This window comes from Protobothrops mucrosquamatus, unplaced genomic scaffold (assembly GCF_001527695.2).
Source record: "Protobothrops mucrosquamatus isolate PMUCROS unplaced genomic scaffold, P.Mucros_1.0 scaffold1613, whole genome shotgun sequence".
Lineage (NCBI taxonomy): Eukaryota > Metazoa > Chordata > Lepidosauria > Squamata > Viperidae > Protobothrops > Protobothrops mucrosquamatus.
Genome location: NW_015387775.1, coordinates 74,567 through 90,892, shown reverse-complemented (window position 1 = coordinate 90,892; position 16,326 = coordinate 74,567). Strand labels below are relative to the sequence as shown.

Genomic DNA, 16,326 nt, shown 5'->3' with positions numbered 1-16,326 from the left:
CAACTATAAAATAGTGTGATATATTATGAAATAGCCAGGTGAAAAATGCTGGGGGCATCTTGATCTTTCTTCTGGAGAAAATAGCTCTAATAAATAAGTGAATAAATTGTATAGTTTGTTACTTTATCAAAATAAATATTAGGAGTAAGTTTGCATTGAAGTTCTACATGTATAGGTTTTTCAGAAGGAGGGGTCTCCGGTCTATTTTGATACATCTAATGAAGACGACTGTAACTGGATGATGATGGTGAGACCAGCCAGTCTATATGAGCATCAAAACCTGACTGCTTTTCAACATGATAATGACATTTACTTCACTACTTCTCGGGACATCCCACCTGGAACTGAGTTAAGAGTATGGTATGCAGCTTTCTACGCCAAAAAAATGGAAAAGCCAGTTCTAAAGCAATGCATTGTCAATGGTATGTTTGGTTGTTTATGGGGAGGTTTCTTACTACCATACAGGATTTTCTCTGACTCAGTTATTGTGGATATTTTCCTAGGGTAGGGATATTCATGCAGTCATCTTTTCCACATCAAAATCGATACATTATTTTCTCCAATTCACACGTTATTTGAAGGTGAGGCTGCTAAACTGGATCCAAAGATACCCAAATAGAACTTTGCTTCCCATTTCCAAGCCTCTGTTGAAGTTCAAGAGTCCCAGTGGAATGGTATGTGATAGGCACAAGGATTTCAGTAGTTGGGAGAATGAAAACAATTTGATAACAATTTTACCTTGTGCAGGCAAAAGTGCCTTTCTCTTCTTTCAAAATACATTTGGACCCAATCTATTATATGCAGCCTGTTTTATTCTGTTTCGTAGAGACATAGAACACACACACACACAAAATAATAATCAGAAGACTGAGATGAAGAGTTAATAAATCAGTGTCTCAGATATGCTAGTTGCTGAAAGTTATCCACAGTCAGTGTGTAAGTCAGCAACCACATCCAAGGAGTATGGAGCCAAAAGAATGATCCACTAAGTATTTCATATTCCAGATCCTGAGCATTAGCTGGGTTAAACAAACTTAATTTCATTAACCATCTCAGATTCTGCTACTACTTTACATATTTCTCCTTCTAGACTCACCTCAATTTAATTGGTACTGTTTAGTATTCTATATATGTGGCCTATGTTAAATCAATCTATGTAGTTACTAGGAATTAAAAATGACATGATAGCACCTAATCAATCATTAGGATTCTGACTTCCAATCAGTTTGAAGTTGACGTCGATGTTGGAGTTGTTTTGGACTGGTAGATTATAGATCAGGGTCATAGCTTTAGATTTTATAGAGTTGGTGCTTCTTTAGCCTCCCTGTCTTTATCTGAGCTCTAAAGGGGATGAAAAAAGCCCACGGTCCATGTTCCTTTTCCCTGGCATCTCCCATTACTCCATGGAGGAAGAAATCAGGGTGGACATGATGCAGCCTTATGTACCATTCAGCTGATTGTTTTAAAACAAAAAGCTTCAAAGAATTGGATTTCAACAGAAATGCATAGAGAATGAGAAAGAAGAAGATACTGTTGTTTAAACCTTGTTTATCATACTATGTTCTGTTAAGAAAGAGAAAATAAATATAATGCACATGTGATATCCTCCAGACCTGGATTTCTATGCTATTTTTGTACATAACATTAAGTCAGAATTCTTTAAAACTTTTTTTATTGAACAACTTTACCTAATTAGTTCACACTTAAGTCAAAATGGGTGTGTTAGATGAGGGTTGATCCCCTCCATCCAATATCTGAAAAGCAGACATTAACTGTGTATGAACAGTGAACTAGGACTATGTTAGAATCACATTTCTTAGTTGTCTATATTCCTGGCTTGTCTAATTTTTCTGTATGTATGATGTAGTTACTGATTTACAACAAAAATTTCAAATATCCTACAACCCTTTGCAATAAATGATTATAACTGATTCTCTTTTTCTTTTTTCTTTCTATGTACGCCTTGAAAAATATTGTTATATTAGAAAGAATGTACACCTTGCCTTAAATTTCTTGAATTTAATTTTAATTTAATAATTTAAATTTCAAGCATTTGTTAAAGTAATAAATGAAAAAATACCAGAATGAAGATGGCTTTGGACATTAGTGAAGAACTGTTCATCAATCTATATGCTCTCTTAGCATTGTTATAGAAATTTGCTAAGCTAATAAAAAATATGGTCTCTTTAATATGTGTTTAGCTGTGGTGGAATGTGACCAACAACGAAATAAAAGCACTTATCCTGCTACCTTTTCTTTTGAGAAACTCAAGAAGTTAGCCAAGAATAATCAATCTGCTAGAATTGATCCTTCAGGTATCAATACATTTTCGTCTCTATTGAATATGTACAATATAAATCTGGAATATTTTATATTTGTGTATTATCCCACAAAGTAAGAATGCAAATATAATAACAAGAGTGATCAAATATAAATTGCTTTGTGGTGATTTTTTTTTAGTTCTGTATTTTCTCTCAGCCTTTTTCTACAAGATATCAGCTTAGATTATTTTGAGGCCAGTTATTGACAACTTCATTAAATGTCAAAGAGCTGGTGTATATGATTTAAAAGAAGATCATGCAATGGTCATCATGCCTTTAAAAAAATTCTCTGATAGTGAGGATTTGATGCTTTATATGAAAGTAAGTTTATAATGTTTTGTATGTTGTGGTTAGAGCGAGTAGCATTCTTGGCCTTTTATATCTTGGGTGGTATTGATATTGTCTCAGCTTTGTGCAAAGGGTTAGAGTATAATACTGTTGACTTCAGAGGGGGATATTAAAATAATAGATTTTTAGTTGCTTCTAAGGTTCAGCTGGCCATTTCTCCCTGTGATGCAGATTCTTACTGATTTTTCTTTGTAGAACATGGGCAGGGTCATTTGGAGCAAGGTAAAACAGTTCCACAGAGCAGTCAAAATGATGTTCATCTAGAGAAGGGTATGGAAGTTCCCCATACTGATCAGCCCATCACTATCTGTGAAAGTGCCAATTCCCAAGTGAATATGAAGAAAAAACCTCGACGGGGCAGGAAACCCAAAGGAGCAAAAGTACAAACACCTCTTGTGATTGTGGATGATAAAGATTCTACTGGTGAGACTAGGAAATTGTTAAAAGTAATCTCCATACTTTTATGTTTGATACAGCAGTAGTGAAATAGAATCTAGAATGGCAAGTGATTAGTAAAGGAGTGGGGCATGGAGAGCCTCATCTTCCACCTGATATGATTGCATTAGGGAACGTGTGAGAAAGAAATAGAACAGATAGTCCTTGACTTAGGATAGAAATGTGCAAGACTGCATCACTTAGCAATAACAATCTCTGCAGTCATAATTGCTGTTGTTAACTGAATCTCATGGTCATTACGTGAGGCAACTTCTTGCCAGCTTCCCACAACCAAAGTCAGTGGGGAATCCAACAAGAAGTTGCCAGTCCCAAGCCCACAGGCAGCTAAGGAGCTGCTAAAGGGCAGGGGCATGGAATGAAGTAATGCATGGAGATGCAGGAGAGGTGGAGCAGATGCACCAGGTTGAGCGAATGGCTGGGTCAAGTGCAGAAGGGCTGGGGGAGGGTGTGTAGAAGAGGGAGGGTCACCCTAGCAGCTTGTGACCTTCCCTGCTGGCTTCCACATGATCATGGGGCACTTGGTAACAATCGTTCAGTGCCGTTGTAACTTGGAAGCGATATGTAGCCTAATGGTTATAGGTTAAGGATTCCCTGTATAGCATAACTTGTGGATAGGTCTGATAACTGATCCACTTGATTTTAGCTATCTAAAATTTTGGTCAAAGCAATTTTTTTAACAAAACAGGCATGACACTGGCAATCCATAAGTATGTATCCTGTCACTTTTTTCACTTCAGCAGATAAAACAGGTATATGAAAGTTCCATAATTTGAACTTAGTTTTTTTTTCTGACTTCAAAGCTACTTCAGAGATTCTGAAATTCATTTTAAGTGGAATCAAGGGATAACATTAAGTTACATTTCTCAAAACCTAAATTGTTTCCAAAACTTGTGGCATTCCCAATATACTGAATTCCAGCTCCCAGGAATTCAGTATAGCATGACTGGTGATTAAAGTTCTGATTCAGCTATTATTAATTTTCATTATTTTAATTTTCTCACAGAATGTTTGGCAATTTGTTCACCTTTTTTACTATGTAATATAAAATTACAGAATGGATAACTTAACTAACAAAAATAAATATCCTAAAAAATAGCTTTGTGCTATACCTTATTGTTGCATATTTACTATTCATGGTATAGTAATGAAATGTCAGTAATTAAAGGGCTATTATAATTTACAGCCAGATTAGCCATCATTAAAAGCAGTCCCTACATTTCTATTTGAATAATGGTCTGATCTGTGTATCAGTTACAACATGAATTTAAACTAGTTAAATTCCACTATGTACAATAGACAAAATAGCATTAAGATTATAATCATGTTTATACTTATTTTCTGAGTAAACGTATATGTGAATCAGCTTTGCTTTAACTTAGGTGTAGAATGATGAACAAGTTCAATCAGTGTTTTTTTAAAAAAAAATAGTATGCTTATTTTTTCATAATTCATTGATTTTCTTTCTTGCTAGCACTGAACACCGTGGACGATGTGGCTGAAATTATCACTGAGGTCCCACCTGATGACACAGCAATTCCTTCAGCAGCAGAAGATCAAATTATGGAGTTGATGTTAGCAAAGCTACCCAGTACTGCAAACAACATGGGTTCATTAACAAAGTAAGCTTTCCCTGCAAAGAAAAAAAAATGGCTTTAAGTCCTGCTTTCTTATGATAAGTCTGCTAGATATCGATCACTTATGATGATCATGAGGTGGAGGAAATATGGAAAAAGCTTATTGGAAAAAAGATATCTTACCATAGTAAATATAGTGGAACATGGAAATAAATAAATATCTTGTTACCTATAATAACAATGAATACATTGGCATACTTATATTGACAATGAATACTAGAAGTCCTTGCCTTTATGACCACAACTGAGCCCAAAATTTCTGATGCTAAGTAAGGCATTTGTTAAGTGAGTTTTGCCCCATTTTATAATTTTTCTTGCCAGATGTTGTGCGAATCACTCCAGTTCTTAAGTTGGTAACATGGTTGTTAAGTGAATCCCCATTGACTTTGCTTGCCAGAAGATCGCAAAATATGATCACAGGAGCCCGGGATCCTGCAACTTTCATAAATATGAGTTGCCAAGCGTCTGATTTTTGATCACGTGACCATGGGGATGCTAAAAAAGTTGTAAGTGTGAAAAACGGCCATAAGTTACTTTTTTTATTGTCGTAACTTCAAATGGTCACTAAATGAACTGTTGTAAGTTGAGGACTACCTGTAAATTGGCAATCTGCTTATTTACAGTAGGTATATAAATGCCAACCTACATTACTAGTGATAAAGGAATATCCACAGTGAGACCTAATAGCTTTCCTCGGTATGGTGTCCTGCAGATGTATTGGGAATGAAAGTCTCAGAAGTGCTAGCCAGTAATGAGTGCCAATATATGCTGATTTTTTTTTTGCTCATCACTGTCTTCTTTCTAATCTGTTAGGTTTCCTCACCATCAGAGCTCTGTATCCCTTAAGAGAAGTTTAATCCTTTCCAGCCGACACGGGATTCGACGCAAGCTGATCAAGCAGCTTGGGGAACACAAGAGGGTGTATCAGTGTAGTATCTGCAGTAAAATGTTCCAAAATAGTAGCAATCTCAGCCGACACATCCGTTCTCATGGTAAATTTCAATTTAGCTGGATTCTTCTTTTGCAAAGCTAATAATTGGTGGAAGAGAAATCTTTAATCCAGCGTACAAAAAGCAGAGAACATTTGGAAGCTGAAGCAATAATTAAATAGATCAACTGCATGCATCCATGGCTTAGGATAAAGGGATGATAAAATAATTTGTCAACTCCCAGGAGGAGCACTTGTTTCTTTCAGAGAAATTGGGCAAAGGTTTTTCTAATTTCAGCAATCCTCAATATCTGCTCCTTTAAGTAATTAGGAAATATACCAATGATAATCTAATTTTTAGAACAGTTTACAAAAGCACAATCTGTTCATCATTAGAGGTATCTCAGATACATTAGGCTAAATATAGACTGCTAAATTTTGGAAGCCATGTGAGACCAAGTTGATTTACTTTACCTAGCCTAACCATTTAATAATTTTTGGTTTTAGTATTATTAGCATTTTCTAAATTTTCCAGCTTTCTAAAAATAATGAGTGTTTTAATTGGTCCTTTAGGTGACAAACTATTCAAATGTGAGGAATGTGCTAAGCTTTTTAGTCGAAAAGAGAGTTTGAAGCAACATGTTTCATATAAACACAGTAGGAATGAGGTTGGTATGGTACTTTTTGTTTATGGAACAGAAATGGATTATGCATAGACATTGGTCAACTTCATATAAAGTCAAGGAGGAAGATAAGTTGGAAAAAAATAATCCCTTTCCATGCTGATAAAGCAGAAAAATCACAGTTCTTTTAAAATAATTTTTTCCCTTTTTTCAAACATTTTACAAGAATGTTTCATGTTGCTCTTAATGAGAGGGAAGTAAAAATTATTTATTTGTTTGTTTGTTTTTCACATTTTTAATTGTCCCTCTCCCTCGGAAAAGAGCTCTGGGCAGTGTACGATATAATCAAAATCAAACATTAAAATCAGAATAATTTAGGATTAAAAAATTTTAAATTATAAAACAACATAATAAAAATTTCAAAAGGTAAAGAATTCTAAAGTGGTGAATTAACAATTGTCAATACAGGTAGCGGGGGGGGGGGTTCCTCATGAAGCCAGCCAGTGCCATGGTTATGTGGGCTCATGTGTCCCCCATGCAGGGCTACACAGCCAAGTTTTGACCCCTTTGCGGAAGGCCAGAAGATGGGGGCTTTCCTTACCTCTGAGGGTAAGATGTTCCACAATGCAGGGACAGCAGCAGAAAAGGGCCTCTTCCTTGACCCCACCAGTCAAAATTATCTGACTGATGAGGTCTATAGCATGCCTTCCCTGCCTGAACGAGAGAGTCAGGTGATGGGATGGGGTGAAGCTGGCTCTTAGGTAACCTGGCCCATATCATGTAGGGCTTTATAAGTAATGACCAACACTTTGAATTGGACTGTAAGCAAACCAGCACCCAGTGCAATTTGCAGAGCAAGGGTGTTATTTGTGCTCTTCTTTGGGCACCCAATATGGCTTGTGTGGCCGCACTCTGCACCTGCTGAAGCTCCCAGATACTTTTCAAGGGTAACTTTATGTAGAGCACATTGCAATTGTCCAATCAGGATGACCAGAGCATGAGTGACTAACCGGAAGACCTCTTTTTGCCTCTCTATTCTTAAATCCTAGCAGTAGAGAAACAACATACATAGGCATTCTCATTATTGCATGTGGGAGGCTTATGTAGATGGTCCTTCCTCTCTGCTTTTCATTCGCCCTCTCTGTAGACAGGGAGTTCTGTTTTATTGTCCAGCTGTTATGTCTTCCCATGGACCATAGAAATATATGCATAGTTATTTTGCCTTCATATAAATCTTCTTATAAAGCAGTGTTTTTCAACGTTGACAATTTTAAGGCATGTGGACTTCAACTCCCAGAATTCCACAGCCAGCGATGCTGGCTGTGGAATTCTGGGAGTTGAAGTCCACATGCCTTAAAATTGTCAAGGTTGAGAAACACTGTTATAAAGAGCCTCAAAAGCTCTTGTGCAAGACTTCCCTTTGATTTAAAGGTGTCTGATTTTCCTTGAGTTTATTTTTAGGAAAAGTTCTATTTTGGAAACAAATTAAAAGAATAAATTATGACATATTTCTTGTGCCTTCTCTAGGTTAACAGTGAATACAGATACAGATGTGCTACATGTGAAAAAGCTTTTAGGATAGAAAGCGCATTAGAATTCCACAACTGCAGGACAGGTATGATAACAATCAGGTAACTCTTGATTTATATGAAATGGTATTGACTTTTGATTCTCTGGTAAGAAGAGATAAATAAAATGGAGAAGTAGCTACAGGTAGTCCTTGAATTACGATGGCAATTAGGGTTGGAATTTTTGTCACTAAGCCATGCAGTCATAAAGCGCAGTGTCATGTGATTGCGTTGCTTAGCGATGGTAATCCTTGCAGTCTCATAAGTCTCCCCCTTATGGGAAGGGGGAGACTTATGAAAGCAAGTTGCATCTTTCCCTTCTGGCTTCCCCATTGACTTTGCTTGTAGGAAGCCAGAAGGGAAGGTTGCAAATCTCTAGAACTGTTGTAGGTGCAAGCTGGTTGCCAAGGACCCAGATTGCAATCATGTGACTGTGGTTGTAACTGGGACGGCCAAACTTTGAGGCCCAGTCATAACCATCACACTTACTCATTGCTGCATAAATTTGAGTGGTTGCTGAACAAGTGCTTATTAACCAAGACACACCTGTATTCTTAATTTCCACAGCCAGATAAAATGCAAATAATCTACAGATAATTTCATCCAAGTGAGATTTCAGATGACGTTTTATTGGTTATACCCTTGTTCTGTCTCTTTTTTTTAGCTAGCTGAATTATATGTTGTGCTGCTGTTGTTTTCTTTAATTTTAAATTTTTACAACACGATTAATCACTTTGAATCAGGTTGTTTTATAGCATAAGACAGAGAAAGCTGTTTCTTCTGTTTTAGAAATTTCTCTTGTAAATGTGCACGGATAGTCCTCAACTTACAATAGTTCGTTTAGTGACCATTCGAAGTTACAACAGCACTGAAAAGTGACTTACGGCCATTTTTCATGTTTATGACCATTGCAGAATCCCTATGGTCATATGATCGAAATTCAGATACTTGGCAACTGACTCATATTTATGTTGGTTGCTGTGTCCCCGGGTCATGTGATCCCCTTTTGCGACCTCCTGACAAATAAAGTCAATGGGGAAGCCAGTTTCACTTAACAACCGTGTTACTAACTTAACAACTGTAGTGAAGCACTTAAAAACTGTGGCAAATCAAGATCGTAAAATGGGGGCAAATCTCACCTAACAAATGTCTCACTTAGCAACAGAAATGTTGGGCTCAATTGTCATAAGTTGAGGACTACCTATACGATTTTTTAAATCATATCAATTACATTTAGAATAGTTCATCTCCTTTTCTTTCAGATGATAAGACATTTCAGTGTGAGATGTGTTTCAGATTCTTTTCTACAAACAGTAATCTTTCAAAACATAAAAAGAAACATGGGGACAAAAAATTTGCCTGTGAGATTTGCAATAAACTATTCTACCGAAAGGATGTGATGTTGGATCATCAGAGGCGGCATCTGGAAGGTAAGTACATTTGTCATTAATGTCTCCAGAAATCGTGGGCGTTCCATTACTGGAGATTTTTAAGAAGAGGCCAGACAGTCACTTGTCTGAGATGGTATAGGTCCTCCTGCTTGAGCAGGGGGCTGGACTAGAAGACCTCCAAGGTCCCTTCCAGCTCTATTCTATTCTAATCAGAATTCTAATTCTTGGACCTTGTTCTTGAGTCCGGGATTGGGACTTTCAGCACTCAAAGAACTCGTAGTTGTCAATTGTCAATTACTCAAAACTTTAGTTGTCAATTTGTCAATGATCTACTGTAATAGATTACAAGAAAGCTGTGAACCATTCAAGAATAGCTATTTTCTAAAGTTGTTATCTAACTCAGGGCTTTTCAACCAGTGGTACGGGTACCACCTGTGGTACATTGGCACCTGGCAAGTGGTACGCGACCATCCTAGAAAAGTGGTAGTGGGAGAGGGGAATGAGCTGAACCGGCGGCAGCACCGCACAAGCCTGAGCGAGAGACGGCTGGAGCTGCAGGGCTGTCAGGGCTCAGCGGAAGCGCCAGGATCAGCACTTCTTCGGGGCTGCCAGGGCTCAGTGGAAGCGCCAGGATCAGCGCCAGGCTCCAGCTGGAGCTCGGCGCTGATCCTGGCACTTCTGCTAAGCCCAGAATGTTGCGGCATCTCCAGGGTCTTGTGATTTACATTCAGATGCTTGGCAACTGATTCATATTTATGACGGTCACAGTGTCCCACGGTCATGTGAAGTGACCAAAACCTTCTGCAACCACCCAGCAGACGGGGGGAATAAAAACCAAATACCCCCCCACCCCACCCCCACTGCCAATCCTCAACAGAAATTCTCACAACAATGAAAACCTCGGAGAGGAGGAAGAGCGCGGCCGGGCGGGCAGGCAGGTGTCTTGCTCGGCTGTGGCTTGGGGGGCACTTTTTTCAGTGCCATTGTAACTTCGAACAGTCACTAAGCGAACTGTTGTAAGTCGAGGACTACCTGTACTTTATCACTTTTTTCCCTTTTTTTTTTTTGGTCATCAAGTTTTTGACACCTTGCTAGGCGACTGGTGGTACTCGGATATTGCCATATTCTAAAAGTGGTACAATGGGTGGAAAGGTTGAAAAGCCCTGATCTAACTTACTGATTTGTTGTTTGAGCTTAAAGATTTTTCACAAAATCTCTCTTGATGTTATAATTTATTACCTGTGATTGAAAGTTTTTTGGAAATTGCTTCTTATTTTTGTTATGCTGGAAGCACCCAAACTTACTTTTGTTTGTAACCTATAATGTGTTCCCATTACTTCTTCTAGCAGCATCTATAATAAACCTAGTGATGCTGATATAAAATGTGCATATTCTCATACAGATGTCATGATTACATACTTGTATCAGGATAGCTGATGTTATCATGTGTGTTGCAACATTTGCACGATGAAATCAAATGTTTTCATCCCAGCAAACATATATAATTTCTTTTTTTTTCTCTTACAAATCCTTAAGGACGGAAAGACACAGTAGTCAAAGTGTCTTTTGATTTCGCACAAGGATTCACCTATTTGGAAACTCTTACCAGAGAGCTAGCCATCTTAGTAAAACAAGGATTTTATGGACTAAATTGTAATCCAGTTAATCAGCTTCACAAAAGCTTGTGCTATGATAATTTCATAATTTAAAATTATTAGTCTTTAGGCAACTAAAAGATATCTTTGATGTCTGGAAACAACTTCTTTCTTTTTTTGTCATTAAAGCCAGAGTACAGTAATTTGTTGAATGCTAACAGAAAGAAGCAAAATGCTTATTACATGGCACCACTTTGCTTTTGCTACACAAAAAATATTTCTGTAACCATTCTGGGTGGGTCTTGGGGAATCACATCCTGTTCTCCCATGCTTGAGTCATTGCAAGAGCCTGGAAAAGTCCCTACCTCATTTTTTGTATTGCTGTAAAATAGTACAGTAAATGACTGTGAAACTAATTCAGAAGGGAGCTACTTTTCTGCTGGAATCAGTGTTTGAAATAAACCAATTAAAGTTGCACTTTAAAAGGATTTGATGCAAACATAACCCTTGTTTACAACATGTTCTGTACAGTTTGTTCCCCTGGGTAAAAGCTTAGATTACTATCTTCTACTTATTCTGAAAGTTATAACCAAAAGAGAAAAAGAAAAAATCTGTTAATAGATTTTCAGAATGATTTAAGTGTGTATTACTATTTTAGTTTCTATAATAACTGGGTAATCCTTGCTTTAGCCAAGAGTGTTTTTCAGTATATGAGTAATTGTGTAAGTAATTCATTGTTCCAATATATAGAGTAATGACAATCCAAATCAGGGTGGGCAATTGGTACTCCTCCAGCAAATGAAGTACTTCAGTTTGCAGTGTCCCCTACCATTGGCTTCTTTGGACAAAGCTGCTGGAATTTGTGTGTTGCAATCAGGAAGATAATAGCTTCTGTTGAGCTAGGAAGTTCTACAGCAGGGGTAGTCAACCTTGGCTCTTTTATGACTCGTGGACTTCAACTCCCAGTCCACGAGTCATAAAAGAGCCAAGGTTGACTACCCCTGTTCTACAGGAACTAGTGCACTGCAATAAATAGAGTCAGAATTGTACGTGACAGACAAAAATTAAACCATGACATTTGAGCAGTCATCTCTCAATCCAATCTGTGCACAGACAAACAGCTAAAACTAAATCATTTATGTAAAGTGTGTTATTTTGTTATTATGCCTTTTATTGTTTGGATCATATTAGTAATACATAGACTGTTAAAGAGGAAAGTAGAAACCATGGTTCTGTATTCTTCTCTTGGCGGGAATTGTTACCTTAAGGAGTGCGACGTGTAAAAAGAGAGGAATTTGAGCACAATGCAGAGAGTATGGTTCGCTACAAGAAAGAGCCTTCCAGATGCCCAGTGTGTGGAAAGGTAGGATTTCCCATTGGCCATAATTAGGGTGTGTGTGGGGGGGGAGTGGGGTAGATTTTAGAGCTGTGTTCATGCAAGGGAGTGCAACAGTTTTGTTGCACTGATTCAGTATTTATGATCATTAAAAGCCACTTGACAACTGGATACATCCTGCTAAACAGCATAACCAATGAAGCCATGGATTTAGTGCATATTTCGGGCTACTTAGTTATTGTTTATTATCCCACCTGTATTATTTTTATAAATAACTCAAAGTGATGAATGTGTACACTTTCCTCCTATTTTCCCCACATCAACAGCCCTGTGAGGTGAGTTGGGCTGAGAGAGAACGGCTCACCCAAAGTCACTAAGCCAGTTTCCATGCCTAAGGTGGAACTAGAACTCACAGCCTTGAGGGTTTCTAGTCTGGTATTTTAAAAAAAACTAGACCAAATTGGGTTACCTTGGTCAGCTTCCACAATTATTTGTTGTTCAGTTGTTTTGGAGAATATCTCCCATCATCCATAGCCAAAATGTTTGTGTGGCTGTTAGAGGCGAAGTATAAAACATTTCAAGGGCAATGGGGAAAAGCTATTCTGGAATATATGGAATGTCTGATTGCCAATTTCATACTGAGTAGGCTCCCTCACATTGTTTGCCTTTGCGAGTCATAGCCAAAGTGATAGAACAGACTTTGGGGAAGAGATCAACATTCTTGTCTCTTTTCCAAATGCCCTACTGAAGAGAAGGACTTTCAGAGTTCTTCAGAAACTTAAAAATTATTCCAAAGAAGTGGTGCCATTATCAAGAAGACCTTTAAAGTGTTTTCTCTACTTCATCTTATTGGACAGGCAGATTCTGTTCAGAGAAGTAGTTTGTGAATCACCCAGGCGCTGAGCCGTATAGGCTTTTAAAGGTTAAAACTAAAATATTGAATTGTACACACAGAAGTCAATTGGCAACCATGCTGTTCCTATAGTTGAGGTGTCACATAGGCAAACCTCAGTTCACTTTAATTCCTGGGCTGCCACCTGCTGAAATAACTTTTAACTAATAAAGCAAGTTGCAGAAAACCAAGCATGAGGTGACAACTTTCCATAAGCAAAACCTTTAGATCCAGGATTGGTCATAACTGGTACACCAGATATAGTTATGCAAAAACCTGTTGGCCTTAGACTCCACCTAGTATTTTAGTCTGAGCTAATGAATCCAAGAACTCCCTGATTGCAAACTATCTCCATCTGAGGGAGTTCTACCTCTTCCAAATTTAAGGTATACATTTAGATTATCTTCAGCATTGTTTCCAAAGCCACTCCCATCTTCCTAGGATTAATCTTAGGTCTGTTTCTCCATCAGATCCCAACAGTTTCTGAGCATCAAGGATTAGTTACCCCTCCTCTTAGCCCAGGATGGTGACGAACACCAAAGTAGCATCTGTTCATTCTTTGCTCCTGGCTGTCAGTTCCTGCATGTAATATTAAATAATTGCAGGGAAAGGACCAAGCTTTGTGGTACCTCACAGCAGAACACCCAAGGAGTCAAACTTCCATTATCTCACCTATAAAGACTATCCAGAAACTACAGGTGGTCCTGAAGTATAGTGACCTGATTGCTAGTAGGTGTAGTGTTTATAATACCAATGTCACATCATAAGGTTGTTTTGACAAAAACCCACTACTTGCAGTGTTTCTCAACCTTGACAATTTTAAGGCATGTGGACTTCAACTCCCAGAATTCCACAGCCAGCATTGCTGGCTGTGGAATTCTGGGAGTTGAAGTCCACATGCCTTAAAATTGTCAAGGTTGAGAAACACTGCACTACTGTATGTTTTTATTTATTGGTATTTATATTGTATTGTATTGTATTGTATTGTATTGTATTGTATTGTATTTAAGATAAATAAGGAGATAGATTTTATTAAATCAATTCTGCTGAATTTTGGGTAACAATTTATAAATGAAATCATTGAAATAATTTGGGAAGATGTGAGTAATTTTTATCAATATTTTTTTATCTCCAGATTTTTTCGTGCAGGAGTAATATGAATAAGCACCTTTTGACCCATGGAGATAAGAAATATACATGTGAGATTTGTGGCCGTAAATTTTTCAGAGTCGATGTTCTGAGAGATCATATTCATGTTCATTTTAAGGTACAATATTTAGGTGTGTGTGATAGTTTTATGCCAGGCTGAAGCTCAGCAGGAGTAGGAAGAAGTTACTCAGAAGAACTGAGAAAACACTGAAAGTGAGAATGCTTGAAGGACCATTGCCTGAATTGTTTAACCACAGATGAAATTGCAAATTGGGAGAAAGTTCCTCCCAAAAATTGTTTTTAGAAGCTTATAAAAACCAACCAACAGGAAGGCAATCTGACCTCCAAAGGAAAGCTGCAACAGGAAAACTGTCTCTTTGCTTTAGCCTCCAATCCTACTGAAAGTGTGAGACTTGCAGTAGATTTTCCCTGCTAGATCTAATTGGTTGGGTTGAAGTGGGCTGGAGAAGGCCATCCTGAAGACGCCAAACCAGGAAGGGCTTTATAGGTCAAAATCAGCACCTTCAGTGGGCAACCAATGTAGAAGCTGCAAAATTGGTGTTCTGTGTTCCTAATACGAAAGCATGTGGACTACTGCAGTTTGAACCATCTCAAACCAAATAGAGCACGTTACTTAGTCCAGCTGGAGACTAGGATGCTGATGTATCAGCAACAATTTTAACTTGCCAGGGTTCAACTTCAGTCTATTCTCTCCCATCCAGACCCTGACAGCCTCCAAGCACCAGGAAAGAGAGAACATGATCTCCCCCATGGCCCAGGGTGAGGATGTACAGCTAAGTATCATCAACATATTGATGATACCGCACTCCAAAAGATTACCTGGCACGTCCCAGCAGCTTGATACAGATGTTTATTTATTTATCTATGTATCTATCCAATTTATGTTGAAAAGCAGGGGAGATAAGACTGATCCTGTAGCATCCCACAAGTCAGGAACTGCTGGGCGAACGTTTACTCTTCCACCAACACAGATTGGAAACTCCCACTCAAGAAAATAGCTTCAACTCCCAACCCTTGCAGATGGTCCAAAAAATATTCAATGGTCAAATCAGTACAAAAGTCAACAAGGAATCTAAGGATTATCCCATCCAGGTCCTGAGACAGGTCATCCAGGTCTAGATAATCTGCTTTCTCTAGGATAACTATACATTTAACATCAGAGAGAAGCTTAACAACAGGAGAAAAATATATGAGGCAACAAAACAAAACATATGTAGGCTGTTTTTTTTCAAAGGTTTTATGAAAACATTACAGAGTGTAATTACAGTAGCATCAGCTTCCTTTTGGGTTGAATAAGATATTTCATTTGAACCATCCTCTATACAGGACATAGCAATAATGGATGACCACCAGAGAGAAGAATTTATTGGAAAAATTGGAATCTCTTCAGAAGAAAATGATGACAACTCGGATGGAAGTGTGGATTCTGAGCCCCACAAGTATAGCTGCAAAAGGTGCCAGGTAGTTTTACTCCTTTCAATACTTTGGTGTGGGATTGATTGAAAGTGCCATGAAAATGTTGAAGATAGTGAAAAAATACTCCAACATATTTCCTGATCCTGAGGGATCTCTAAATTTTATTGAACAGATAAATTTCTTGCATATGCAAGCTTTTGCTTTTCAATAATGATAGGACTTTGCATGCAAAAAGGATACATTTTGCTACTATTGAAATAAAAAGATGTACCGTAAACAGGAAATCTTTATGCATGCATTGTCATTATTGAATTAAAACATTATTGGAATCTTTATATCTGGTGGCAGGTCAACAGATTTGGCCAGTAAACACCCTTAGTGTAGATCATAAGTTCTCCAGTAGAACTCTAAATTGTTTCTCAAACATAAGTAGATTGTGAATAGTTTTAACTAAATGTCTACTATGTTACTAAAAATGCATTCACAAATCAACAGCAATTCACTCTTTAATGTCCCTAATTGGGATCAGAATTTCTGTCGCTAAGCAAGTGGTTGTTAGACAAAATATCACATGATTGTATTGTCACTGCGACAGACCTATAACTTTGAGGACTGGTCGTGACTACCGTTTGTCCAGGGCCATCATAA

General features: G+C 37.9%; 1 protein-coding gene across 1 annotated transcript in view; it reads left to right on the top strand.

Annotated features, from left to right (window-relative positions):
• Positions 1-16,326, top strand: part of PRDM15 (PR/SET domain 15) — a 42,221-nt gene that overhangs the window by 13,411 nt on the left and 12,484 nt on the right. Inside the window, exons 5-15 of the mRNA XM_015822588.2 lie at positions 176-422; positions 2,202-2,315; positions 2,865-3,092; positions 4,597-4,744; positions 5,573-5,751; positions 6,261-6,355; positions 7,838-7,925; positions 9,141-9,308; positions 12,133-12,227; positions 14,228-14,359; positions 15,589-15,723. Of these exons, the coding sequence (XP_015678074.1) occupies positions 176-422; positions 2,202-2,315; positions 2,865-3,092; positions 4,597-4,744; positions 5,573-5,751; positions 6,261-6,355; positions 7,838-7,925; positions 9,141-9,308; positions 12,133-12,227; positions 14,228-14,359; positions 15,589-15,723 (1,629 nt within the window). The remainder of the gene's footprint in view (positions 1-175; positions 423-2,201; positions 2,316-2,864; positions 3,093-4,596; positions 4,745-5,572; positions 5,752-6,260; positions 6,356-7,837; positions 7,926-9,140; positions 9,309-12,132; positions 12,228-14,227; positions 14,360-15,588; positions 15,724-16,326) is intronic.